Source organism: Labrus bergylta, chromosome 5 (genome assembly GCF_963930695.1).
Source record: "Labrus bergylta chromosome 5, fLabBer1.1, whole genome shotgun sequence".
Taxonomy (NCBI): domain Eukaryota; kingdom Metazoa; phylum Chordata; class Actinopteri; order Labriformes; family Labridae; genus Labrus; species Labrus bergylta.
Window position 1 is genome coordinate 4,463,567 of NC_089199.1, and position 26,654 is coordinate 4,490,220.

At 40.5% G+C, this 26,654-nt stretch overlaps 3 protein-coding genes across 3 annotated transcripts; all 3 read right to left on the bottom strand.

Moving 5' to 3' along the window:
- Window positions 1–3,060: 3,060 nt before the first annotated feature.
- LOC109994558 (rac GTPase-activating protein 1-like) lies at window positions 3,061–10,850 on the bottom strand. The gene is made up of 17 exons (XM_020647960.3): window positions 10,699–10,850; window positions 10,373–10,479; window positions 9,464–9,666; window positions 9,130–9,281; window positions 8,714–8,783; window positions 8,571–8,624; window positions 8,356–8,433; window positions 8,059–8,173; window positions 7,797–7,945; window positions 7,482–7,646; window positions 7,281–7,376; window positions 6,905–7,103; window positions 6,668–6,773; window positions 6,332–6,464; window positions 5,574–5,682; window positions 5,242–5,350; window positions 3,061–4,560 (listed from the first exon to the last, which is right to left on the bottom strand). Exons 2-17 carry the CDS (start codon window positions 10,455–10,457, stop codon window positions 4,485–4,487), a joined length of 1,899 nt encoding a protein of 632 aa, XP_020503616.2. The 5' UTR covers window positions 10,458–10,479; window positions 10,699–10,850; the 3' UTR covers window positions 3,061–4,484.
- Window positions 10,851–10,987: 137 nt separating this feature from the next.
- Window positions 10,988–18,192, bottom strand: LOC109994544 (major intrinsically disordered Notch2-binding receptor 1-like). Its single transcript, XM_020647925.2, has 4 exons — window positions 17,840–18,192; window positions 14,932–16,939; window positions 14,296–14,514; window positions 10,988–14,032 (listed from the first exon to the last, which is right to left on the bottom strand). Exons 2-4 carry the CDS (start codon window positions 16,927–16,929, stop codon window positions 13,838–13,840), a joined length of 2,412 nt encoding a protein of 803 aa, XP_020503581.1. The 5' UTR covers window positions 16,930–16,939; window positions 17,840–18,192; the 3' UTR covers window positions 10,988–13,837.
- Window positions 18,193–18,722: 530 nt separating this feature from the next.
- On the bottom strand, window positions 18,723–26,418 carry LOC109994560 (evC complex member EVC). The gene is made up of 20 exons (XM_020647962.3): window positions 25,995–26,418; window positions 25,783–25,896; window positions 25,509–25,595; window positions 24,914–25,137; window positions 24,722–24,806; window positions 24,508–24,606; window positions 24,203–24,331; window positions 23,926–24,087; window positions 23,582–23,798; window positions 22,585–22,733; window positions 22,272–22,370; window positions 21,962–22,174; window positions 21,753–21,862; window positions 21,059–21,260; window positions 20,703–20,927; window positions 20,460–20,595; window positions 20,064–20,166; window positions 19,832–19,958; window positions 19,644–19,740; window positions 18,723–19,564 (listed from the first exon to the last, which is right to left on the bottom strand). Exons 1-20 carry the CDS (start codon window positions 26,169–26,171, stop codon window positions 19,419–19,421), a joined length of 2,901 nt encoding a protein of 966 aa, XP_020503618.2. The 5' UTR covers window positions 26,172–26,418; the 3' UTR covers window positions 18,723–19,418.
- Between the last annotated feature and the right edge of the window lie 236 nt (window positions 26,419–26,654).

The window sequence follows — 26,654 nt, forward strand, 5'->3', positions numbered from 1 at the left end:
TTCCAAGGCTGTTTGTTGCTTGTTACTGAACGTATGTGGGGCTTTCTCCTACCTCGAGCAGCAGCTGTCAGACAAGTCATCAGAATGGCTCATTACAGACATGAACAGGTCAGGTAGGGTTGGCATGCCCACCGACTTGTCAGCCGTCACTGCCGTGCAGGCGTCAGCTGAGTGGGTGGCGCTCAGATATCAAACTGAAGAGAACCTGTGCTGTCTATGAATGTGGTGGCATCTCATATAGCTATTGAACAGTACACACTAAATGTACAGCTGACAAACCATTATTTGTATTTTATCAGCCCTCATGTCAGCTGAAAGGTGTATCACATGGACAAAGAAGACGATATTCATCTTGTACTTGTATTTCCAACCCTAGTCCTGTTTCTGTTTCAGATTCCTCCACATGACAGTGGCTTAAATGATCAAGTCCCTGCTTAAGCTATAGGACACATTACACCATCGGCCTGACAACCTGTTATCTACTTCATTTACACCTGTAACCAGACTTGAGACTGAAGCTGTAAAGAGAGCGTGAACTCAGGGCACACAACTCGCTTCATAAATCTCCTCAGCCAATGTTAAATTCATATTTAATGACCACGGCTATCGTCTGGAAAGGAGGAGCATTCTTTCATTATTGCCTCTTTTCCCCTGCTGCTTGGTCGAGATAATTGATTTCTCTGTGGTAACAAGGTATCGACCACGGCACGGTAGCCAGCTAAGACGGCAGGTGCGATTCAAAGAAGGGGCGGAGAAGGGAGAAGAAAAAAAAAATCGAAGGAAGGGGAGATGAAGCAAAAAGGAAGAGATAACAAAAGCAAGAGCACTCAAAGCCAACAAGCCAGACAATCATTTTCGGTATAAAAAAAAAAAAAACTAAAAAAAAAAAAAACTTGCCGGCGTTATGTGGGTGTAGATTGGACAATGACTCTTGTCTTGTTTTTCACGGCTGTTATAACGTAGTTTGGTATTTCAGTGTCGTGTTTTAATTCACCCAAAAATGGAAAGCATATTGATCACACAATCTGTCTCATAATTCACTGAGAACAGTGTCAGAAAGAAATCTGGAGGAGCACATGCTTAGCCTGCAAAAGGAAGGAACTGTATTGGTCCTGCTCCGTGTTTTTAAAAATAAATAAATCTGCACGGATTACACTTTTGCTCTCTAAACCTGACAAACTGCTCCTTTTCCTTTGCCCAGTTTTATGTGATTTCAAAAGAAAATCTACATGGGGATGAATGACTAGCCTAATCCACCATTGAATCGTCCGGCTGAAAGCATAACATAGCAAATGAAACTCGATCAGAAAGACACAACTTGTAAAAGAAGTGTTTAATCAAAGCTAGACAAAGACTAGTCCAGCAGGGGCCATTTGTCTAGTGGTTAACACGACTTCTTACTATAACAAACATATTGATTAGACACTTGATCAGATGGCAGGATTTGACTGGCAGTTATTGAGTGAACATGTCAGAGGCATTGACATTATTGGCCTACAGCAATACCAGACACCTACTGCATACACAGCAACGGTTTGACATGTATAGACTACTTGCAATCAGTCAGCAACAGCAACAGCTAAACATGAATTGAATGATGGATTGATTGTGTTCAGCTTCCAGGGTTTGGGGGGGGGGAAGGTTGGTTCCTTTGGCGTCACAGCCTGCAGCTCGTTGTTAAATAGAGATTTTAAATAGTACCGTTGTTGTTGTGTGTTCACCAGCTTACATTGTAATTTATTTAAGAGCTCTTAATTGGACTAGTTACTCATTTGGCCCTCATTGGTCCCACAGCAGACTGGAGCTCCATCACTGCACACTGGGGCATGCTGGTATATGGAGCTACAGAGACACACTGTACACAGCCAGCTGTTTGATGTCTGCTGCCGGCAAGCGTACACTGCACTGTACAGCAAAAAACAAACACACAATCCCCCGATGAGAGGACAGATCGACACACAGGAGACCTTATTTCAGGATAATGAACTATTAATGTTGATTTGAAATTCAAACGTTTTTTTTTTCCCCAGAAGTGGGGGTCTCCTCTGCAGATATCTGAAGCTCTTTGTGTGAGAGCAAGAAGGAAGCTAGAAAACCCTTTTTGGATGAATTCTGCACCATATTTTCATTTCTCCCCCAAACAGCTGGGTCTGGGTCTCAAAGGGCTTCACGTGTAGCTGAAGCTGTGTTGAATGAGGCCATATAAAAATGTATGTCAATGGGTTCAGGCTGGTTTAGATCTCTCCACAGCAACTGTTAATGGAATAACTATACATTCTACAGTCACCCCTGCTATTAATTCATAATAATGTTAAACCTCGTCGCCTGTCCACCCAGCCCAATAGATTATGGAAATAGCTGTAATGACTATTAGAACAATGAGCTAAAGTGCATTATTATTGGAATCGGTCACAAGATACTTTAAATCTTGGGGAGCTGGTTTCCTTGAATGTTTTTAAAGGTTGTCTTAATGATCTGGAGGCAGAAACATCTGACTGTAGATGTTTTAGCTAACTTGTATTGCCCTTTTTGATCTCTGTGTTGCTGATGACTTATGACAGATTCTGATGAACGGTTCTTTTTGTGATTCCTGTATTTCTGTACATTGTTGTTAAGTGTTTTATGTCTGAAACCCTGTAATTGTGCTGCTGCCTGTTTTGGCCAGGACGCTCTTGTAAAAGAGATTTTTAATCTCAAATGAGACTTTTTCCTGGTTAAATAAAATAAATAAATTATACAATCCAACATAAGCTTTGGAACAATCCGCACTTTGCTTTTGCTCTTTCACTCAAGATCTTAAATAATGACGGGCAAACGTTCAATTTATACCAGAAAAAAAAAAAGAAGATGAAGAGTGCTGGACATGAATGAAGGTTTAGGATGCCTGAATGAGGCATTAATAACATACTCAATTAAAAAGGGTAACTCTAATCCAGTTCAGGTGTAGAAGGGATTTTTAATGGAAGTGTGTGTGTGTGTGTGTGTGTGTGTGTGTAGGGGGGGGGGGCTTTGCCCCTTCTGCATTTTAAATGCATGAAAAAACACCCACTGAGACAAAAGCACCAGTCTTTTGATGTTTTATTTCCAGCTCAGCCATGGACCATTATGATTGTATTCAAGCTAAGACAAAGGAATGAGCATTTACATTTAGTCCACAAAATATTGGGTGAAAGTAATCAGACATCAGTTAGAAAATATTTTGTCAGAAAAATCAAATACAATAATAGAATAAATGTACAAGAATGTATAAAAACAATATCATACTACAGCCTTGTTTCTTCATTTACAGCCAAACTTTAAGCTATATTTGGTTTAATGAGAGAGTGAAATCAGTTTGTCAACGTGATTATTTCTCTTCTTAATAACTTAGACTTGTCATCATCACGCTACAATCTGGAGCTAATAAGTGGTGACAACGAGAGAGCAGCAGAGAGAGGAAATCACCCCAGAAAGAGCGCCATTTGTTTTGCATAAAGGGTGATGTAACTGTACAAGAAAATTGGAGTGGATACAAATACTCAGAAACATAAGCGTGCATGCAAATCAACTCTCAAATATGTAGATTTAAGAACTGTAGGAGGTTACACTCCAGGTTCTTTTTTTTTTTTTTTTAAAGATTAAAACCGATGTAATCTTTGGCTTGGGAGGGAGAAAATGTGATTGATATATCTCACAGGAACACCTTACAGTATTTCCAATGAGCAGTTCATCTAGGAGAATGTAATGACTGTCAGTTATACTGACCAGTTGGGCGTATCGTGTACTGTAGTTTATCATCATTGTTCAAGGCTGGCACTTCAAAAGTGGTGCAAAAGCAGCCTCTAGTGGCGAGTACTCCCAAGTAGAAAACACATTCTCTCCGATTGTTACAGTGCAAGTGCAAAATGCAACATTAATCCCATTCAGTGTCAGTGTTTACATGCAATATTGTTAAACCAGTTAATTCTGCATGATTCTTATACAGCAGCACACAAAATAAAAACATAAAATAAAATGTTAAATCATGAAAACAAAAGTTTCTGGACAACAACAAGGAAACCAACGCTATTGCATCAGTGTACGTCAAAGTGTTCAAACACTACCAGCACTGAGGTAACAACCAAAGGTTTAAAGATGGTCCAATTCATTCATAGTGTCTTCAAACATCAAACCCAAGAGTTTGACACAAAGCAGATACTGATCCTTTAAAATGTTTAGGATGGTTGTTTGTGATTAAAGCCTTTAAACCTGTTACAATCCCCCACATGTCACAGCAGGTTAGGTCAATAATAAATCATTAGTAATCAAGGATATAAAAACTGAAATATTCATGCAGGAATCTTCAATAAGAAAAAAACCTGGTTAGAAAGTCTTCCATCAAAAACTCAGTAATCAAAAAGTTCAACAGAGAGTTAGTCTAACATGATTATGTGAATATATATATTTGCAGTTTTTGTTTTTAGTGACCAAAAAGCACAAGATGGCTTTCACCCGTCCTTTTGCCATTACTTCAGCTGTGGAGACGCGAAGAAGTGGCCCTGGCGATTAGAGGCAGCTGTTGCTTTGCTCTTGCTTCCAAATCTAAAAGGGTAGGGTGGGGTGGGGTGGGGTGGGTGGAGGGGGCGTTGGGGGTTTGGGTGCAAACAGTAGAAGTTTTTATCTCATTAAGAGTTATTTTACCAGACAATACAGGCATAAGAACTTTGAAGAGAGAGATAATAGGTTAAAAAGTTCAAATGTATCTTGGTTTGTGAAACAATGGCAGATGCTCAAAGCTGCCAAAGTTCAAATCTTTAGACTCCCGTTCACAAGCCTGGGGTAGTTAAGTTCAAGCTGCATCATGACCCACAAACACTGAGCATGTGTTTGATCCTTTTGCAGAAAACAGAACTGATTCTGACCTGATATCTGGGTGTCAGGCTATTAACACATGACACGTGGTAAATCACATCACAAAATATTTCCTACACAAGGTTCCATACCAGCAAGTAAAACTTACCTTCATGATGAACATTTCTCATTGAATTAAAATGCATGTGTCATTTACTGTTAAGAACTAAATGGTCCGTCTTTTTATAATGTAAATTTAAAAAAGAGAAATTATAGCAGGCAGCCTCAAGTCAGACATGATAGTACTCAACCATTAGCCTTTACATAATTATAAAACACAACCTTGATAAACCCTCAGGTGTTCCATCTTGTTTACCTGATTCGAAAACCTTCTCACGGCATTTAAAAGAGTGTGTGTTTGAGTAAACTTACATGGTGGTGCTGGAGAGTGTGTGCATCATGCGCTGGGAGAGCGAGCTGGAGGACGGTGTTTTGGACATCATCTGGTGCTCTGGAGTGGTCACTGGTCCCAATATGCTCACTACACATTCAATGCAGATCCATACATCCTCAGTTTATAACACATTTTAACCAAAGATGCTGAGAACATATTCATAAAGACTAAACAACATTTATTCTTTTATCCGTTATATCACTTGGACTATTTATGAACCGTTTTAATTAAATGGAACATGTGAGCTTAATCTCATCCTGTTTCATTTGGATAAACTATTCTTCTTCGTATTAGCCTGTCAGTGATTTACCTTTGTGGTCTGGAGTTGCAGAGTGGTGATCATTTCCAACGCCCGCATTATCTGGATAAGCGAACTGGCCCCAGAAGTGTGCCGGCATACTGAGCAGGCGCTCTATAACCTAGAGAGAAATCAGAGAAATCATTAAAGTGTGCACAGAATCATTCCATAGAACTGAAACACTGATCTTCAAATCTGGTGTGCACGACGCCCCTATAAAGTTAGCCGTGTCCTTTAAGTTTGACCCAAGTACAAAATCTGAGACATGCGCCATCATGACAGCGAGTGCAGCCGCCACCATCCGCACTCTACCTGAAAATTGGGCCCAATTCTTTGTGAGTTGCAAACAGTTGATGCGCTAACCGTGCTGGGGCACAAAGAAATGGAGACCAGGCGGTTGGCACCACATTTAACAGCTTTTCTCTGCCATTAGGACATAATCATGCATTGACAGAAACCTGTGGCATACAGTAAAGTAAATAAACCTTGTTGAGTACTGTATTGATTGATTTTCAAACTGCACATTGTAAAAGCAGATGGTACCAGAAACTGCACGTTGGGGACTTGCTACACTGAATGAAAATCATCATGCAGGATGATAGTTTAAACCCTTTTCCCCCCTGGGCCAACACCCTATACTATACTGGTGTAACTTATATTCCAGATCTTAAGATAAATAAGAAGCATGCAAAAGTCTTGTACCAAAATAAACATTTGACAAAATGTATGGCTGTATAGTCAGAGTTATTCTTGAATCTCGGTTGCTTTACCCTTGGTTGTCTGTTTGTATCATGCAGGATGGTCATAGGCTCTGGGTCAGGAACAGCATGCCCTACAAGAGTAGGCCCAAACACTCGGGCCAGGTTGGTCACATCCATCTTAGTAGCCACACTCTGGGAGACTCTGAAAAAGAGAGGGTGGCAAGATTTCCCTACAGTCCCATGAAAGTATCTCCACTTTAGAGCTGTAGGAGGTTAAACATGGCTGCTCACTGTTGTAATATATCACCCCGGTCAAGTGATTAAAGGGTAATAAGGGCAAATGGAAGTAAGGACAGGATAAAAGAAAAGGTGTCTTAGCCCATGTTGAAAATTAAAGAAAGTTACTTCTGCAGATGGATCATCAGGCAGGCCAGAGTGTCCCGGTTGGGTTGAGGCAGCTCACTGATGGTCTGATACAACTGAGCGAGACTGTTGCCCTCATCCTGGATTTCTACAAAAACATTTTAAAAACAACTCTTTAACAGTCATGTAGGTTCCAAAATTAATTTACTTTGATTTATTTCATGTATATTTTCTCTTTTAAAGTATTTTAGTGTGCCTGCACATGTCTCAGAAACCCACCAGCTGCCTCCATGAAAGCTTTGTTGAGGTGGAAGGTGAGCAGGGGCTCAGGAAGCTTTCTGAGGAAGTCTTTGAGGACACCGGTAACGACATTGATATCTTCTACTTTGTGAAGCGGAGGCAGAGTCTTTCCTCTAATCAGCTTCTCCTTCAGCTCCCTCACCAAGCGCTCGTGGCCAGAGACTCTGTAAAGGCCAACCTGGGGTAAGAGATAAAAGACAGCAGCTCTTATTGTCTGGCTGCCTGTGATACTCGTACCACTGAATGAGATAACTAATTAGAGAGAAATTATCTACTGTAGTGGCTCAAGGGGAAATGATGATAGTGTAACATGGAGGTTACAGGTAAACAAGGACTTAAATGAAGACAGCCTTACCTCATGTAGGCCTCTGTGTTCAATTTCCTTTATACAGTAGATAAGCAGAGGCGGGATCTTTGGAGAGGTGACTGGAGCAAAGTCAGCCAAGGTGCTCTGCAAATAAAATACATCAATTAAAATGCAGATAACAGAAACGTTGTGATAATTATAGCAATTTTAAAATTCTAAATGCAACATTAAGCATGCAGAAACATATACCTCTGAGTTCTTTAGGGGAGTGCTAACAGCTGTAGGATTACAGGGCAGGGGGCAGCGGTCACGACACTCTGGGTGGGTCACAACCCTACAATCCTGGCAGCGGAGGACCATCTTGCCAAACTTTGTTCTTCTCCCACAGGGTGCACAGAACTCAGACTTAATCACCTTTGTGAAAGAGGAAACAGTGGCCATGGTAAGTACAAACTTTAAGCAGCAGCACTTTATCAAGGGGATTTGACTTGAAGCATTGGTGGAGGAAGATATCGAATCTAATTCTGAAAAAAAACAAAAAAAACATGCACAAACAAAACTTACTGTTTTGGCACTGAACTGGTGTTTCTTTCCTCCTCTGTTAGCTCTGGGGGTTCGGTGTTTGGCTGGGAAAATGGAGACAGGCATGCTGGGAGCCTCACTGGCGGTCTCAGACTGGTCAGTAGTGGTAGTGTCAGCCCATGCTGGAGCGGCTGTAGACACAATCACATAGTGATTAAATCCCAAAATTGGGTTGACAGATATACAGTCAATTATACGTTCTCTTCTGTATGAGGATCAGAATAGTAGATCAACAAATTCTCACCACTCTTCCTGCTGCGTGTCCAGTAGGGCACAGTTTCAATGGTGGAGACGGTCTCCACAGTTCCTCCATTAACAGGCACAGTGATCGTGGTTTTGGCCACTATGGACTCATTCATCTAAATCATTATAAAAAATATATTTCAGGACCTTTTTAACAAAACTAATGAACTCTTGAACTGGTTTAGTTTCTACGATTATTTGTCTCTTCATAGAAATGTTTCCACTTCTTTGAAAAAGAGAAATGATCATACAAAGCTGAGTGTTATATAGCACATTCATCTGCAGAGGTCAGCATTACCCTCTCTGACTTGCGCCCAGTGGAGCGAGGTTTCTTCACAGCCATTGGAGGAACATCATGGAGTTTTCTGGACGATCGCTGTGGATTCAAATGTACATCATTTAAAAAAAACACTTTCTTATACAAACTACAAACAGCAAGACAAAGATGGATGAAAAGACATCGAAGCAATAACTACCTTTACAAAAAACAAGTTATAAAATCCAAAGACTCACTCTTTTCTGCCGTTTTCGCAACCTCACAGTCCTCATCGCAGAGGAATCCCAGTCCTACAGGAACATAACAGAGTTAAACAATAGTACCTCAATGACAGTTGTCCGCTACAATTCTTAATATAAAAAAAGGGGGGTCATCATACCAGTGAGTCATCTGTTTGATCAAAGCTGATGTCAGACAGCAAAGAAGCTGATTCATCAATGATAGTTAACCTGTAAAAAATGTAAGTCAGAATTTAACCTGTTAGTCTGAAAAATGTATTATGTCCATGGTTTACATTGTCCTCTACAGACTTATATAATCTATAAGATTTTTTTTCCTAATAAATTAATTCCCTCCAGGGTACAGTGTTTGTGCTGCTTCTCCATACAGTTAATAGCAGAAAGCTTATTACAATATTCAAAGTACTACATTCTTACAAGTGAAAGCTCAAGAAAGCATGAGGGACTGTGGTTTGAAAATCAATATTACTCTCTCAACTGTACTCTTCAGGGGAAAATAAAACAATAATAACAATGCACCTCCAGTTGTTTGAATGTCAATCATGGAGGATCTCACCTTCGACTGGTGTTGAGGTTGCCTTTAGCAGCCTGTGCTGCCTGGGAGTGGGCACTGAGAAAGGCCAGAGCAGAGCGCTGCTCTTCACTGAGGTGGACACTGCCGTTGTTTTCTGATATTAGCATATCCCGGATCAACTGCAGCTGACGTTCCTGTTTCATACAAGACCCAGCAGGATGACAGAGACACCAACACAGACAGATGCGGGAAAATTCATTATTTTGTCATAATGAACAGTCAAAGTGGTTGAAGGCATACTTTGAAGAATCACTTTTTTTTCTCACTGCGAACATAAACATGTGCATGTGAGATTTACAAGTAGTGTTGCACCAACCAGCTTCTCATGGACAGCCTCAGCTTTCTGCCGCCGGCGAATTTCCACATCCACCTGGTTGCGAGCATGCTTGAGTTTAACCTCCAAGGCTCCTTTCTCAGTCTCTGCTTTAGCCAGCACCTCCTTACAGGAAACCAGCTCATCACCTACCCTCAGCCACTTCTTACGGCACTCCTCAAAGTTCACAGCCATCTGTAGGTACTCTGTGTAAGAAAAACAGAAGGGGGGGGGGATTCTGGTATTTCCTTTGTAGTGTGATGGATGTGTGTATTGCGCCTTCATAATTGCTTCAGATTGAAGTGATAATTATGCAAATCAATCATTGACAGTGCGTTCCCATTATTTGAAATGTAAATGAATAACATTGTCTGGGTCAGGGGTGGGCAACTGGCGGCCCAGAGGCCACATGTGGCCCCCATCAACCCTCAATGTGGCACTCAGGTCAATTTTTACATATCAATTAAATGGAAACATGAAGAAAACATAACGAAATCTGCCATGAAATCATGAAAACCAGAAATATGTCCATAATAATATTTGATCACTGGTATATGTTGAGTTCAAATTGAGACATAATTGACTATAATCATTTTTGTATCCTACAATTTGACCCCCTAGCAGTGAGAATTGAATGAATGTGGCCCTTGCTGTGACCAAAGTTGCCCATCCCTGGTCTGGGTGGATTTTTACTGCACCCCAAAAGCTAAGTGAGCCCCCTGTTGTGTTATATGCTGCACCATTTCCATAGTACTAGTTCTTTCACCATTTCCAGCTATAGCACAGACCCTACACTCATTGAGTCTCTAGCCAAAATCCAACACACACACACACACACACACACACACACACACACACACACACACACACACACACACACACACACACACGGAAAGTGTGTAAATAACTTACGTGGTTCGATGCTCTCATTCAGACCGTCCACTTGGGCTCTGAGGCCCTGGAACTGGTTGAACAGGTTCACTACAGACGTCTCCATCGTGTCTTCCTGTTAGCTAGTGCTGATAACACATTAGTTAGGTTAGAAAAGATAATTTGGTGTTTGGTTAACGCTAGTTCATGTTATTTGTAAGATTGGTATGTCAACGTTGTATGAGCATTAAGGTGAGACACATTATGTTTCATGTCTGTAACGTTACGCTAAACCGTCAGGAAAGCACCATTAAACAAACAACTACGATACAAGAACTTAAACAACCTAGGTTGGTTTTCGTACGTACCTGGGTTAACTTGAAATAATATAACTTTGTCCAATGTTAAAAACAGATGTTAAATGTTTGTTCCGAGCCCAGCACAAGAGCCACACCTGCCCGATAAAGTTTGCACATTCTTCTTCAAAGTTTAAAAACAGCGCCGATTTTCTTCCTCGTGAGTTGCCGCGGAGGAAGTGAGAGCGCTTTATCGTCCCCCACAGGTCCAGGGTTGTAACTACAGGTGCTTATAGCCAGAAGTTTCCTCTTGTTCCCAGAACATGCTTCAAAGGGCACCATGAGGTCACTTAGGGGTTGGAAGTGTCTCAAAGTAATTCACGAGAAGGCAACTCTCTAAAATAATATTGTATGTGTAATATTTACAGCACATTTACATTTCTATTTTAATACAATAATCAGTCAAATAGACTGATGTTCATGCTTAAGATGAGTTAGGGCCCTGTTAGCATCTGGCAACCACCTCTACAAGTCTAATCAATTAAATTTAGTGTAATATCATAAAATCCTTTAAAACATACAGCCTTTGGTTGTTGTCATCGCACATGGGAAGCAGATCAGCATCATTTATCAACCATGGATGGCATATCTGGGTGCAGCAGCAGGTCTACATTGTACCATTCAATGAGTACAACACAGACACACATTACACTAATTAAAACAATTTAAGAACTGTATAAGTCCACCATTGGATGTTTTTAAACAACCAAGCAGTTGGCAGTCACTGATTTGTCTGTGCTTTCATATTTTTTGCAGCATTTTCATTATATCTCAGCATTACATTTCTTTTCAGAACATGCGTGGGTTATGAATGCTGAAAGTCCTTTAACGCTGATTTGAGATAATAGGATCTGTCAGTCCATAGGCAATCTCTGCCTTTATCAATTATTCATCTCTATATGTATATCTCCTCCATTTCCAGGTCATTAAAATGTCAGATTTGTACTTTGTTTATACTGATCACTCTCTTCCCTTTCTTAAACTGAGTGGACCATTAGTGATCCCTGGAAGTGCAATCTGGCATCAACCGAGTAATTAAGAAGTAATAGGGAATAATTAATCTGTAAAACAGGGTGATTTAAGGAGACAATTTTTAGTCATATTTTTTTATATCTGTTATAACATAGAACAATAAGGTTTGACTTTGTTGTTTTTTTCAGACAGGACAAAATAGTGTAAAAGGCACAATACCACTTTGCCAAGTTTATTCAGACAGGCAACCTTAATTAACACATATCCCTGACATTCATTTAAAGCATTGCACAAAAGTAACACATCAGCACGTTTCCATTCATATACAAGACTATTTAAGACATGGTGTTTACCTGAATGACTTCACAGATTTAAGGGTGTTTGTCTTAAAGGTGCATTAATTAAAACAAAAAACAACAACTTTTACAAATGAATTTCAAGTGTAAAAAGAATCAAGAGGCTCTAATGCACCAAAGTTTGAGAGGAAGCTCACACAAATTCGCTGACTACAATGTTTGGCCTCCTCAGTGGCACCATTGGAAAGGTAATGGATCCACAAACAGCCTCATGGGGAAGACTTGGCAGATAGATGTCTACTTAGGAGGATGCATTGAAGCAGAGTACAGCCTCTATACATCCTGTGCATATTTGTGCACACATAGCAAAGTTAACTTTTAGACTCTGGAAATATAAAAAATAAAAACAAGCATTCAGATGAAGTTTTTCTCGTGGATATGCATAGTTTTTGTATACTTTGGTGTTTTACTTACAAATTACCTAGGGTATTTCAACTTTTTGGGACTTCAGGGGCTATAAGATATAAAAGTATGGATTGTATTGTATTCCATACTAAGTATAGAGAAGTGTCTGTTATTGTGGTGACACTGTTATACACCTTGAACACTGCATCATATCCTCTACATGTTAATCTAACACCTTCCTGACGTAGTCTTAACAAACGATAAAGATTACAAGGAGAACAGATTTAGTGTTCATTAAAGAAACATTGTGTTGCATTTCTTTGTTGTTTTTTTTAAAACGTCCATGTTTTTGTGTCAACCCCCCTGTGTATTTTACAGTCTGGCACCAAAAGTCGATCTAAATATAATATCTCCTGAGTTAACAGGGCGTTTTTACAAAATGGAATGTCACACCATTGGCAAAACTACTTTCATCCACTGTGAAAAGATGCTAGATGAATCTCATGGTGCTAAGTGGGTCTGTAGGTATGTGAGAAAGCTCTAGCAAAGTAAGTGTAGTGCAAAGATAATGTGCATAGGTGCACTCCAAACATCCCATCAATGAAATTACAAGTGGAATATCCTTCCCAGAGAGTGTTTACTGGAAAAGGCTCCATCTTTCTTTGACTGCCTCAACAACAACAGGATATCTATCCTACATTTTTGGAAACCTGACACTTAGTAAACACTCCAGCCAAACACATTGATGAGTGCATATAACAGTTTATATTTTTCAGTTGAAAAATGGGAAGGTACTATATAAAAATATTTTTTTATTGACATAAGCATGCTTGAGTAGAATGCATGGTTGCTTAAAGGAAGTACGAGAACATTCAAACTAAAATAACCTAGAATGTATCCTGTTGACAGAAATCATTGCTATTAAAAATGCTTATGTAAAACAGTGATCTGACAAAACGAACTTCTTATATTGAAGTGAAAACGCCCTGCAGTGTTCTCAAGGGAACAGCCAGAAGTCAGTCAAGCTTATTTAAAAAGATTTGATAGATTGGTGATTCTCAGAAAACAGCAGACAAACTGAAAAATAAATAAAAAGGATACTTGTGCATTGGCTCAGTATTACTAGTAACAGCATGTCTTCTCAGAGGTCATTTATAAATTAATTACATTTCCACCACATAAAATGAATAAGGAAAAAACATGAAAAAAGGACAGTATATTGGAAAGAAAACTTTGCATTGGATGTTACTTACAATTTGATGCAACTTCATGAAGGCGTGACTCAGCAAGGGGGTTAGCGTTTGAATCTTCCAGTTTTCTGACATTCAGTTTTCAGTGGCCCAGTGTCAAGCTTTCTCATCTACTCATTACTAGAGAAAATTGTGCAAGCTCCAGGGTACAGCACATAGCTGCTGATCATAAATAATTCACAGAATAAAACTAAAACAGAAGAGAAACTGGGCTCTCTGTCAGGGTGTTCATGTCGCCATGCTACAAATAGGAATTACAATTATGAGAATAATGACCACTGCAACGGCAATGAGTGCAATCAACTTGCAGTATTTAGCCCGGCGGAGGTCAGCCTCTTTACGTCTGAGTAGACCATCGTAGCCTGGAGTATAGATGTCATCCATCCAGAACTCCATGTTGTTGGGGTTCAAAGACTCCTGGCCCTGAGGAACATTTTACGACATATATGATTTTTGTTTTGCATTATTAATTTGTGGTGATGGTATTTAATGACATAGCGTATTATATTACCACAACTTTTCTGGAGTCCGCATTATGTATTCATAAACATTTAAATATGCAGAAATAAATTAACCATTTATAGGCTAATACCACAGACATTGGAAGAGATATGATAGGAATCTAAAAATGATTGCCGTAAATGTTTTTAAGGTATGTAACCCTTTTCAAAGTAAAGCAATCTTACCTGTAAGTCCAAAGGGGAGATTCGTGCCTCTCTGTCGTCTACAGTCCATATGGGCCTTCCCCTCCCCTCAGCCAATCTGGGATCTATAATCTTCCCAGAAGTAAGCCCACCTGTAAGACTGCTGTCTTTTTGGCGGAACAGGGATGAATTAAATACTTGTTCCACCAGGTTGGAGGACTTTTTGGAGATTAGGTTTGCTGTGCTACCTGATTGATCTATCTAGAAGGAAAATGCAAAAAAACCCAAAAGATTTTACATATGATGTGCAAATAAAGACTCCTATTTCAAACTTTAAAATGTTGTCAAATTCAGGCAAGGCTGTCAATATTGTTTTACCAAAAAAAATCACCACAAATGAATTTAACATAATGGCAATGTTTCTTTGTAGCCCTGATCAGACAGTGTTTACTATAAAGGTTTCTCCAATACATCACAAAGTGGTCTGGATAGCTTGTTAACCACATAATGAATATGTCTATACATCAGACCACAGGGTGGCTATGAAACTTGAGGTTGCACAGCATAGATATTCACTCCATGCAAGTAATTTACTTTAGACATGCAAATGGTATGGTCAAATTTGTTATTCAAGAAAATAAACATAGTTTAACGGCTTACATAGTTTAACGACCTTACCTGCCCATGTGATGATTTTCCATCTTTGCTTTTTGAGAATGAAACTGTCCAGTCTCTTGCAGAGTTCGAAACATTCAGCTGTTTGGATTCAGTCACACTTTTCTCCTCAAGCTGGGTTTTTGAGGTACGCCGAGATGATGCATCCTTCTTCCCTTCCTTCCTACCCTTTGAATCAACCTGAACCTTGCTGCTTTCTGTTTGTTCCCCAGGAGTGTAGCATCTGCTCCATTCCAGACTACTAGTGCTGGTCGCTGGAAATAGATGCCCTGAAGCAGATAGAGGCTGAGGCTCTGACGAGTCAGAGGGGGTTAGAGGGTGGCTCATAAAAGATGAGACACCGCTGAGAGGCTCCAACCATCGCCCACCAGTGCTCTGTCCGCCACCACTGAGTGGCTGTTGAATCTTGTCATCCAGTCGCTGCAGAGCTGATAGCACCTGGGAGATTTCAGCCTTTACATCATTCAGCGAATCTAGTTGTCTCTCTATCTGGCTCATACGGAGCAGCAGTTTACAGACACTTGCCTTGAGCCCATCATCGCTGCTTTCTAGTGAGTGGAAAAGCCTTTGGAGTTGACCGAGACGTCCTCGTCTTGCCTCAGGAGTGTCCTGATTAACACCTGCTGAGCCCTCGCTGGGATGTAGAACCCCCGTGGAACCACACATGCTTATATCATCTAAGAAGCGAAAGATGACACTGATGTCATCCTCACAAAATTCTGGGTCATCTAAGGAGGTCATGAAGGATAGGCGATCTGCATGGACCAGGCTACGAAGGCGCCGGGTGTCTGGTGGGTCTGTCTGGGTTCCTTTAGCCCTGACTCCTTCGAATCCACTTAAAAATCCACTATCTATAGTCTCACCCATTGATAACCCCCTCAAATTGCTAATAGCTGGGGTTGATCGCCTTGGAAGTTGTGCCCCTTTGGATTCCAACCCCATTCCAATGCTGGAGCCTATCCGGTCCTCTAGACTGTGACTCTTGTTGCTCCAGAGGGGCTTCTTAGTCTTGGGTGGCTGAAGGTGACGAGGGGACCATTCTGGGATAGACCCTGGTCCGAAGTAAGTTGAGTCCTGTAGGTCGTCAAGGCTCTCATGTTTAGCCCGCTGCTCTGGTGTTTGTTGGATTGGTGTTGGTGATGGTGATGGGTAAGGATTGGGAATCATTTCAAAGCTGCGATTGTCAAATCCTTTCACTGTATTGGGACTTGGAGACTCACTGCTAACGGTCACCTGGGGTATCAGAGGGGGTTGGTTGTGGAAGTCCTTCTTGAAAACGTTTCTCTTCTGGTCAACAGTTGAACTCTGTTCGACTTCAAACACCTCCATTTGTGCAGAATCTCCACTTGACTCGCTGTCCGTCTCCAGAGGCAGGTAGATATTTTTCATCCCCTCGTTAGGGAATTGACCACTAGGGTACAGAAGTGTGGTATGAGGCAAGTCAAAAGACACAGCCCTAGCCCTGATTGGAGGAGGAGACACAAGGGAAATAGGATCTGGGGGAAGACTTCCTCGCTTGCGGGCCGAGTACTTAGGTCTTGGAAACAGCAGGTGCTGGTCAATAGGCCTGTCACTTGAGTCAGAGAGGGCTCGTGCTCGTTCTAGACCAGCAATGTTCAGCTGATAGATTCCTGGCAGACTGGGGCCTGGGGATTGGTCGACTGGGAGAACCATGTGTGCTCTCATTGGTTGGCTTTCATCTGGAGCCCCACCCGTCATCTGAATAAGATTGAAGATAGTTACAATGTCAGCAGCGACCCCTATAGGTGAAAGCCCCTGGCCTCTGGTGGAAACCCTGTCTCTAAAGAGAGTAGCTGGGAAACAAGGGTCCCGGCTGGCAGCTGCAAACAGTAAACTCCTAAGCTCAAAAAGGTGTTCCAGGTCAAAACGAGTGCTGACCATGCGACAGAGATCCTGAAATGTCAGCCATTGACGCATATTGGCCAGTTCCTCCAGGATGCCCAGAAGGACCCCGGGGTATTCCTGCTGCAGGTTAGCCATGGCTGCACACCTGCAAGTTAGTCAGCAATTACTTACATAAAGCTAGTTCAAAGTGTCTTAAATGTCTCAAACAAAAATCCACAAACGATATAATGGAAACAAAGGAAATGTTACAAAATTAAAATAAGATCATGGGTGAAATTTGAGTCACATCGGTTAAGCCATAACACCTCTAAATAATATGACTTAGTTTACAAAATGTTTATTTTTACAGAACATATCAAAAATTATGTTTTAATATGTTGTCTTATATTTGTTCATTCTCTTAAATCATATACAATGTTCTCTTACTATATACCTGAATAATGTTAGTTTATTCATTGTCACTAACAGAAGTAGAATCATAATAGTAGTTCAAATGTTATCCATTTTCTAGGTGATAAAAGTTCAACTTAAAACATACAGTATCAAATACTATGACCTAGTCAGCAAAGACTACATTGGTAGAATTTCTGACAATGATCGAAGTAGCCCAGACTTTGCCATCTAGGATGGAAAAAGCCCTTTGAGTGAAAGTCTGCAAAGCGACCTTATTCTTGGGCCCTAAAATAACCGACCATCTGATCTGATGACGCTGTCATACTGCGCACATTTTACCTCAATTAATCCTGTCATTTATTATCTGCTTGGAGGCATACTCGCAACTATACTGAAAAAAACAAAAACCGCTGGATGTTTCGATGAATTTGCAAACATGCATTGTGTTGTTTTATTCCAGGCATGTTTAAAAAAAAAAGATATGACGCAAAAGGACATTGCAATAATAATAAGGTGCAACTGCGAGTACCCTGCTGTGTTTAACAGCCTTGACAACACCAATGAAAGTCAGAGTTGGAAATGCTATTTGTGTTGTTAACGTTTCACTAAAGATAATGCTCTAAGTGAGATTGGTGATGGGGTTTTCACTTACCTGAATCTATTGATGGACTATCACAAACACGCCAGCGTCCATGAAAGAATGTCAAATTAAATCCAGTAATGCAAATAGCGAGGCCATATTCCAGATAGATCCGGGGCTACTCATACTGTACTGACACACTCCTTTCATGGGTTTCTCTGTTTGTAGCAGCGACTAGCCCTCAGCACAGGCAGGAGAAGAGAAAATTAGAAATCAGGTCATCTTCCCACAAGTCCTTGCTGTCCCCTAGGGGACCTAAAAACATCCAAACGGTTTCCCCTCACTATAGATCAGCGACACATTCAAAGTCAACAGTACACCCACATATTAGATTGAAACATAACAGTAGACACACTCTCTTGGCAGGACATCCCAGTGTGTGAGTGGTCAGGTGCAAGGGCATATTTTCTGAAGGTACCACAGCGATAATTGGTTATGTGTGCAAATTGAGCACAGGGCTACAGTCCATATTAAAAATTGATGTTTGCTAATTGACACTCCTGAAACTCCAAACTGACAGTAAACCATAAGGTCGAGGGTAAATTGCCTGCTAGATTGCTACCTACACACGGATCTGTCGGCCAGACTGCAGCCCTCCCAGACTTTTCACCATTACTCTGCATTACCATCCATAAAGGCTTGTACTTAAAACCCCATTAGGGCAGGAGAGGGGCAGAGCTTTCATCGCTGAGTAGCAGCACTCTGCTAGAATCACAATGGACATCTCTAATACACCTGACAACCCACAAAGCAGCACATCCATCATCTTGTGTGCTCAGGAATCAATGCAGTGAATGAGCCGCTGTATGAAAAGCTATGTGGGTGTATGGTAGGTATAGGACTGAATTACTGGAAGGCCTGTATCTATATACCCGATAAAAAAAAGAAAGAACAGTTGAATAAATCTCTCAGAAGGTATTCTGCTTCATTATCTTTATAGAGCCATATATTGCTTGTTCATGACATGTACACAAATATAATTGAGGGAAAAGGAAATATTGACACTTCAAGCACACATCTAAACTTATAGAGGACAGACCATTTACAGAGAAATTAGGGAAGGTTCCTTATTGCTTCATAAAAACAAGCCTGCACTACTTTCCTAACCACAATATTGATACAGAGAAGCAGTGTAGTTACTTAGTGAGGCACTTACAATAAAAATCATTTTTTACAGGGCACAGCTACAGAAATGTGTAAATGTTACTGTGTTAAGAATGGAAACCCTACAGGCACCCATACATTTATGTACTCTGTACTGTTTTCATGTGATCAATCACTTCTGGTTGTTTTCTTGAGATCTCATCTTACTTATCTGGCAGCTATGAGCAAAGGCCTATCACAGTAACCAGCATATTAACAAGCTTTGTTCTTTTGAAACAAGGACATTAAATATTCCTGTATGTCGTTCGTTATTATCGTCATTATCACAGGAAAACAATTGTTGCTTTCTTGAGATAACGAGAGCAAAATTATTTTTGATTAATTTGAGAGCTTGAGAAAACGACCGCCAATAACTCATTTTCACAGGAAAATAAAGCAAACTAAATGTATGGATGCATGTCAGTTTAGGGTTTCTGTAGATTAGATATCAGCTGTGATGAGAGTCTTGTTCTCTCTTCTTTGGTTTTGACTTCACCACTGGAGTTACATATGTTGGAGTCAGTGAAGGATTCAAGGCTGGATCCAAAGCTGGGTTCCGGGAAAGCAGATCCAGTATATTAGCACTCTCAGTACCTGTTGAAATGTGACATCATGAAGGACAGATACATAGGAATGGGAGAATAAGTCTTTTTTTTTCTAGTTACATATTTACCTGTGTTGTCCTCCTCCTCGCTGGGAACTAAGTCTGGACTGTGGAGGGAAATCCGGGCCAAGGCTGCTAGCTTGGTTATAAAGCTTTCTTCAGCGTCCTGATGGCCACAGCATCGAAGAGTTTACAGAATACAAGTAAGCAAGACATTTAAAATCTAGCAGGAGGGTACGGACATGAAACATACTAACCAGCAGCTGTGCTTTGATCTTTTCCATGGTCTGGTCCTGTACTATTCTCTTCAGCCTCAGTTCCTCATATATCTTTTCCTGTTCTAGCTCACACTGCTCCAAAGCCTTCCTTTTTTGGTGTTCAACCCTGAATGAGAAGAAAAGAAAAGAATAGGAAATTAACCAAATGAATATTGAATGAAGAATGACAGGACAATGAAGTGCAGACAAGCAGTGTGATGAGCACCTGTACCTTTGTTGAAACTCAGCAGAGGTGGATTTCTTGCCCCAGTTCGCCAACTCTCTCAGCAAGGATTTGTGGAGCTGACTGCTGTTCTCTTCTTCCTCATTCACCACTAAAAGAAAGGGTGACAAGAGTAACATTCACTTAGAATGTGAATAGAAGTATTTGTGACTTGCATTGTATCTGCTCAAAACTGCAATTACAGAAATTGCAAACCCCTATTAATCTGGTTGTGCACCAAGTCTAACAAAACTGAAGTATTTTAGATATTTGACTTAACAGAATACTGTGAATGTAGCATGAATTTAATGCAATCCATCTAGGGAAGGAGTAGGGTCAAAGCTGGTATACAGTCAATGTCAGAGCTCATACAGATGTGCATGTTCATTGTGTTTGTCATCTCACCCTGATGTACATTTGATTGATCCTGCTGTAATTGTTTGATTATGTCCTGTAGTTGGGAATGGTAGCTTTGGACGATTGCAGTGAGAGAATCTTTGGTTACATACACACTTTCTGAGGCAGCCTCTATCAGGTGGTGCTAACGGAAGGAAATGTGGTTGACAAACATACATAGAGCAAAAGAGAGGTTATTCATCTTCAGAGATTCATGGAATGATCCTCAACAAGCAACAACTTAAAGCTCACCTTGAAGCTGTCGCACTGTTTCAGAGAGCTCTGTGAATCCGTGTGTGTGGTCTCCATCAGCTGTTGGATTGTGTGGCCGATCGCGTTGCCCAGCACCAGCTGTGCGTGACTCTGAAGAAGCTCTGTCCCTGTTTCCAGTTCAGACAGGAACTCCTGCTGGAAGCTGTGGCCCACCAGCTGACTCTCTGGACCCAGATGTCTCTCTGCTAGGCTGACACTGCTGTTCTGTGGTTGGCAGGGGATTACATCAATCTGCTGTCAACTTCAGCTTGACACCTTTTTCCATGGCTTGAAACTCGGTTTTTGTTTTGAAGTGCTTCAAAGAATATATTAATATTTAAACACATTTATCCCACCTTAAGAGTTGAACTGACACAGGTCTGGCTTTTAATGGGATCTTCCATTAGCTCAGCTCTGAAATCAGTCTGAGAGAGTGCCTTCAGCTTGGACAGCCTCATCTCCTTTAGCATGTGAAGACTGAAGTGCCTGACCACAAAATGCCTCTGCACCATCACCAACAGGTGCTCATGTTTCCTCTCTATCAACCTTGCTACTTGGCTAAAAAATAAAGAATATGGCATTATTTCAAAGACACTCATAATAATTACTGTCTTCCTTGTACTTTTTTATTAGACAGATGGACAGTGAAATCAACAAGGAAATTGCAATTGCATTGACATACACTGAATGATTACTCTGATGGTGAAGTTTCAGTTGCAGTAAAATAGAATTGGGTGACATAATGTGTACTTACTTACAGTTTACAGTGAAAAAAATGTCATTTAACTCAAAGAGATACAGAAATACTGAGGTTGAGCTTGTCTGTTTGATGTGTGGATTAAATGTGATGTCTTTCTTTCTGGGGTGTCTCATCTTTCAGATTGTGTGTCTTTACCTGTGAAGTTTATTTGTTGAAAAGGAAATGAAACCTGATATTATTGTGGTCACACTATAGTGATGTAAATCAGTTGTTAGTGCAGAGTTAGTGAATGTATCCCAAACTCAAATGTCAGGAATACTTTTTACAAACAGTATATTTTCCAAGCTCACCAATTGAGTGTGTAGCTCTGTTTGGCTAACATGTCTTGTAAGATCTTCATCTGTTGTTCACTCAGATGTTTGAGACAGGCCTGAACCAGAGCCATCTCCTCACTCCACACCTATGCAAAAAGAGGCTCAGTCAAAGTCTTTTAGTAGTCTAACACCTTAAGAACTAACAAAAGAGGCTGTATGAATTTCATGTGCCACGTGATGTCTACCTGTCCATCCTTATCCAGCTGAGCCCTTATGTCCTCCAATTGCAGTTTGGAAGTGCACTCTGACTGCTGCAGCTGTGCAACTAGCTCCTCCTCCAGATTTGACCACAGCTCCACACAGCGCTCAACAGAGAGCTCTGACTGAGCAGGGACAGAGATGAGAAAAATGCCCTTTGCTAGCTCTCCAAGCTTTTTTGACCAGGAGGTACGGAGCTTCTAAAAGGACAAAACACACGGCAATATAACGGAAATACAAAGGCAAACGTGTGCACACAGAATACAGGATTTACAGTAGTATCATTAAGCCCTTTACCTTCCAGTGGTCACAGAGGGCCTCAGTCAGCCGGTTGTCCTGCTGCAGCTCAAAGTCAGAGATCTGCTGCCTGTGTTTCAGCAGCTGCTCCTGGTGCACCTGTGGGAAAGGTGACATATCAGTAGATCAAGAATAAAATGATGGAGCCTTCGTTGTCTATCTTTTCTTCAATATATGTGATAACTTGTACAGTAAAGCTAAGAGTATTAGTTTTATGTTAACAAAGATGTTATGAACCATGAAGGTTTTATGTCTGTGTGCTCATTAAACACATTAATACACAGCAGTAATCTTTGATCTGACATTTCCTGACCTTGGTGAGCTGCTGCAGGTCTGTGTGGTTGTGTCTTAGTTCTTGGGTACGGCTCTTCTCCTTGGTCAGGCTCCTCAAAAGTTTCTTCCTCTTGGACTCCAGTCTGCTGCACTTCTCATTTACCAGCTCGTTTGTCTTTCTTTTGCACTCTGAAACACGATCAATCAACTTTTGGGTTGCTTGACTAGTTGAGCATTTTCAAAATAGTATCAGTTTGCAAAGGTAACCAAATGCCTCAGTATAAAAATGTATTTCTATGATTTTTATTTTATCTTTTTTGTAAAAGTAGCAAACAAGGGACTGTTTGACTCTTGCTCTAAAGCTGTTCAGTGTGAGAGCAAAGGTCATGTCTGGAAAGAATCTGTGTCTAGGATTCTAAGGCAAAAAACATATTATTATACACCTTAATGTTATAATTTAAAAAAAATCACAGTTAAAAGCTTTTTCTCACTTTCAATCAGCACGTGCACTTGGGTGAGAAGGGGGGGGGGGTTCTATCCACGTGAGAAAATCATTACATTTTAAAATATAAATGGGACAAAAGATTAAGAACCATGCCTTATGACTTAAATGATTTTGACCATCACAGCTATTATTACACAGTAATTCTGCAGCAACAAACTGTGATAAGTGTCAAGATTTTGCATCAGTGTCTGGGATGCAGTAGCATGATATATGTATGATATTTTGGTCTGTCCTCAAAGCACCTGGCCTTATTCAAGAGGTAGAGGAAGACTCCCAGACAACGGTCTATTTTAAAAGATGACGTCATTTAAGTCTGAAAAGTAGGCTGGACATGATCCATTTCTTCCTGCTACAAGAATCTTACACACAGTAGAGAAGTATTAGCACAACTCCTTCACTAGATTCCCTTTAAACCCACAAAAAGCTTTCAACAAAATACCAATATGTTTTTGTCAACTGCCCTTTGACATCACCTCATTGCAGTAAATCTACTTTCATGAAACTGGAACTATTTTCACTTCACTCATCTTACCTTGAGTGCACCGCTGGAGGCCTTCAGCCAGAGTTGCCTGTATCTCTGAGAGAATCTTTTCCATTTGGCTAAAGGTCAATATGTCATCGCTTGTCAGCTGCTCTAGTGTTGTTGCTATCAACCCCTGCCTCAGCCACACCTCCTGCCAGAGCAAGGCAGGTTGGGACTGAAGGAGCCCCGTCAGCTCCTCCCACCACAACAACTTCTGCTGGATCCTCTAAAAGATGTGGTAGAGAATATGTTCATTTTTTTTTTCTTTATGGATATCTGGTTCCTCACAGGGCAGCAAAAATAATTAACAACAGAATGAATGCCATTCCAAAGAATATCATGTAGTATCTTACCTTTAGCTCAGCGTCTTGAGAGTTCATCAGGTGGTTCTCTACAAACAGAAGAGTCTGGACAAGTGAATTGATCGCCTCCTGGGCTTCATCTGGAGAGAAAATGCTGTTTTTTCCCAGCAGATGCTGACACAAGTCCTCCACTTGTTTGCTGAAATGCTTAGCCTGCAAGGAAACATGGACATAAGGTTTCCCTTTGCAATCAGAGTGTGAGTAAATCAGGTCAAATATTATTAGTTACAGTATAAAAGTTAAAAAATGTATCTCTCTCGACTGTTACCACTTGAAGGCTGCGTTCAATAAGATCTTTCTGAGTTCTCTCTATCTCCTCCAAAGTACAGGGATCATCTGCATTTTCCTCACGGACAGTGTGACCTGTTAGTAATTGTTTCTTCAGTGCATTCAATTCCTAAAATGACATGTGACATTTTTAAGGTATAAAACACAAAAGTTTGTATTTCTGTATACAGTGAGTCAGAACAGCAACCAGAATATATTATGCATGTACAGATTGCATAAAGAAAGAACAAAGTACATGTGAGGAGTGGAAAAATCTATTTGCTGGTAACAGACACCTTTCCTTACCTTTTCTTGCGTTTGTAGAATATTCTTGGAGAAGTCAGCTTCTTTTTGGTCTTTTGGAAAATGGCTGCTGAATATCATTTTGACCATCTGTAGGAAAATCTGTTTTTCCAGCAAGCAATAGTTGAAAGCAAATAACTTTTATTTAACTTGAACAGGCGTTAGGAACATAATCTGTAAGTATTTAAATACAAAACTAAAAATTACAAAACCTCACCTGGTATTTTTCTTCTTGAGTCTGGGAGCAATAGTGTTGTATATCCTGTAGCGCCAAACAGTAAAGACTAATCCGACCTTCAAAACTACAGATCAAAGAGAAATGTTACTACCAACAAACTATGGTCGGGCATATTGTGTCTAAGGTTAAGGTGTTTGGTTTTGGCTGAACATTTAGACTACTGGATCATACCCTGGTTTAGTCAGCGTGTGGGGGTAGTGAGAGACTCTGGTGAAGCTCTGGTTCTGCAGGCTTTTAGGGACAAGCGAGGAAGAGATAAACTGACTGCTGCCATCGTTGTCCTGCTCCTGGCTAAGAGACTCTCCGTCTGAGGAGAAGGATGACTGCTCATTTGGCACGGCTGGCAGCTTGGAGTGCTCATGGAGTGATGGATTGGATGCTCCGTCTGCTAATGGCTGGCAGAACAAGTGTAAGGTTGCAGGTAAGATATGAGTGTAATTACAGTAGGTGTTCAGGACAATTTAAATACAGTGAGGTGCAATCATAAACCAACTGATTACAACATCTCATAAACCTCACTATTAACTATACGCTGTTATTGATCCACTTGAATCTAACAGCACTTTGTGTAAAATGTTGCTAAACTCGCCTTTTTATGCTGAAAAATCTAAATGTTGAATTTAAATAAAATAAAGTTAAACTGAAAAATATTCAAGTATTTATGCTTGATAAAAACAAAAGAAATACACTAAAAAAACAGGGACGTCTGTCAGTATTTTTCTGCTGTTGTGCTTAACATGTATGATGCTATGTTACGATGACTTACTCTGTATTTTTGGTTGATAGGATAAACCACCTTTGCTCTGGAGGCAAATGCAGCCACATCACTGTTAACAGGTGCCTGCTTCTTCGCCTGGAAACAAAGTACACACATGTTATGGTCAAGTGGGAAATTAACAAGGCAACCCTGGATAACAGAAGCATCTCTTGGTTTGCATTTCCAGGTTTTGACAACATACTATAAGAGATTCTATGTAACAAGCACATCCACCTATGTGAAGCAACAACACGTCTCAATTCAACGTTTAAATGATTAATACTTTGTCATTGTCGGTGCCACTTGGAGCCTCCTTTCTGCTGTTGCTGACACGGTCACTTTGGTTGTTGTCCAATTCTCCATCTTCAGGTTCAAGCAGCCGCCTTGCATTATAACCCTATAATAGGGACCATACATGAAAATATGGGCACCTCAAATAATAATTAACAAAGACAGGTTTGTTCATTGGTAAAATTCTGCATTTAGTTTGCTTACTTGTCTTGTCAACAGCAAAGGCTTCAGGCAGAAGACATACAGAAGAGCAGCAGCCAATATTCCCGACAGCCCTCCACACACTGTGGACACTGTTAAAAGTCCTGTGTAAATGTGCAGCGACTCCCCGAAACTAACCAGAACATCAGTGCTGCACTCCGCAGACATTTCTTTCTCCATCACGTCGTTTCAATGGAGGGGAACAACCGTGAAAAACAACGTTACCATCTTTTTCTTAAACGTCCATCGACACACGAAACACGTGTTTTGCTGACATATGAGTTGTAATGCTTTTCTGCTTTAAAGACTTCCAAGGATATAAACATACACCGTCTGCTTTTAAAACAAAACGGTACTTTTCACCCAAAACAGTAACGTTTGTTTCCTTCTCAACCAATGGGTGGGCTGAGATTGAAGAGGCAGCAGAGCTAGCCAAGTTATGACCGGAAACAACATGATTCTTCATTCAACATAAAGTACCAGGAAAAACCTGCACCGTTAATAAATGATTGAATTACCCGCTTTGACAACATTTTCACTTCTATGAATACTAGACAATATCATCATACTTTAACGGTGCCATTTTACATTATTTTTTTTGTTTATTAAGTTCATATCCCGCTGCGAACTTGTCCTGGGTCTTTTAATTTGAAAAACACGACT

What these genes read in the sequence shown, in the direction of transcription:
- LOC109994560 (XM_020647962.3), bottom strand. Translation starts at nt 26,171, where the DNA reads ATGGAGAAAGAAATGTCTGCGGAGTGCAGCACTGATGTTCTGGTTAGT. An exon ending in TCTGCTGAGTTTCAACAAAG is followed by an intron (nt 19,959 to 20,063) that starts GTACAGGTGCTC and finishes CTTCTCATTCAG; the next exon opens with GGTTGAACACCAAAAAAGGA. An exon ending in AGATCAAAGCACAGCTGCTG is followed by an intron (nt 19,741 to 19,831) that starts GTTAGTATGTTT and finishes TGTGGCCATCAG; the next exon opens with GACGCTGAAGAAAGCTTTAT.
- LOC109994558 (XM_020647960.3), bottom strand. Translation starts at nt 10,457, where the DNA reads ATGGAGACGTCTGTAGTGAACCTGTTCAACCAGTTCCAGGGCCTCAGA. An exon ending in ATCAAACAGATGACTCACTG is followed by an intron (nt 8,625 to 8,713) that starts GTATGATGACCC and finishes ATGTTCCTGTAG; the next exon opens with GACTGGGATTCCTCTGCGAT. An exon ending in CTGGGCGCAAGTCAGAGAGG is followed by an intron (nt 8,174 to 8,355) that starts GTAATGCTGACC and finishes ATAATGATTTAG; the next exon opens with ATGAATGAGTCCATAGTGGC.
- LOC109994544 (XM_020647925.2), bottom strand. Translation starts at nt 16,929, where the DNA reads ATGGCTAACCTGCAGCAGGAATACCCCGGGGTCCTTCTGGGCATCCTG. An exon ending in GAAAATCATCACATGGGCAG is followed by an intron (nt 14,515 to 14,931) that starts GTAAGGTCGTTA and finishes TTTTCCTTCTAG; the next exon opens with ATAGATCAATCAGGTAGCAC. An exon ending in TCTCCCCTTTGGACTTACAG is followed by an intron (nt 14,033 to 14,295) that starts GTAAGATTGCTT and finishes AATGTTCCTCAG; the next exon opens with GGCCAGGAGTCTTTGAACCC.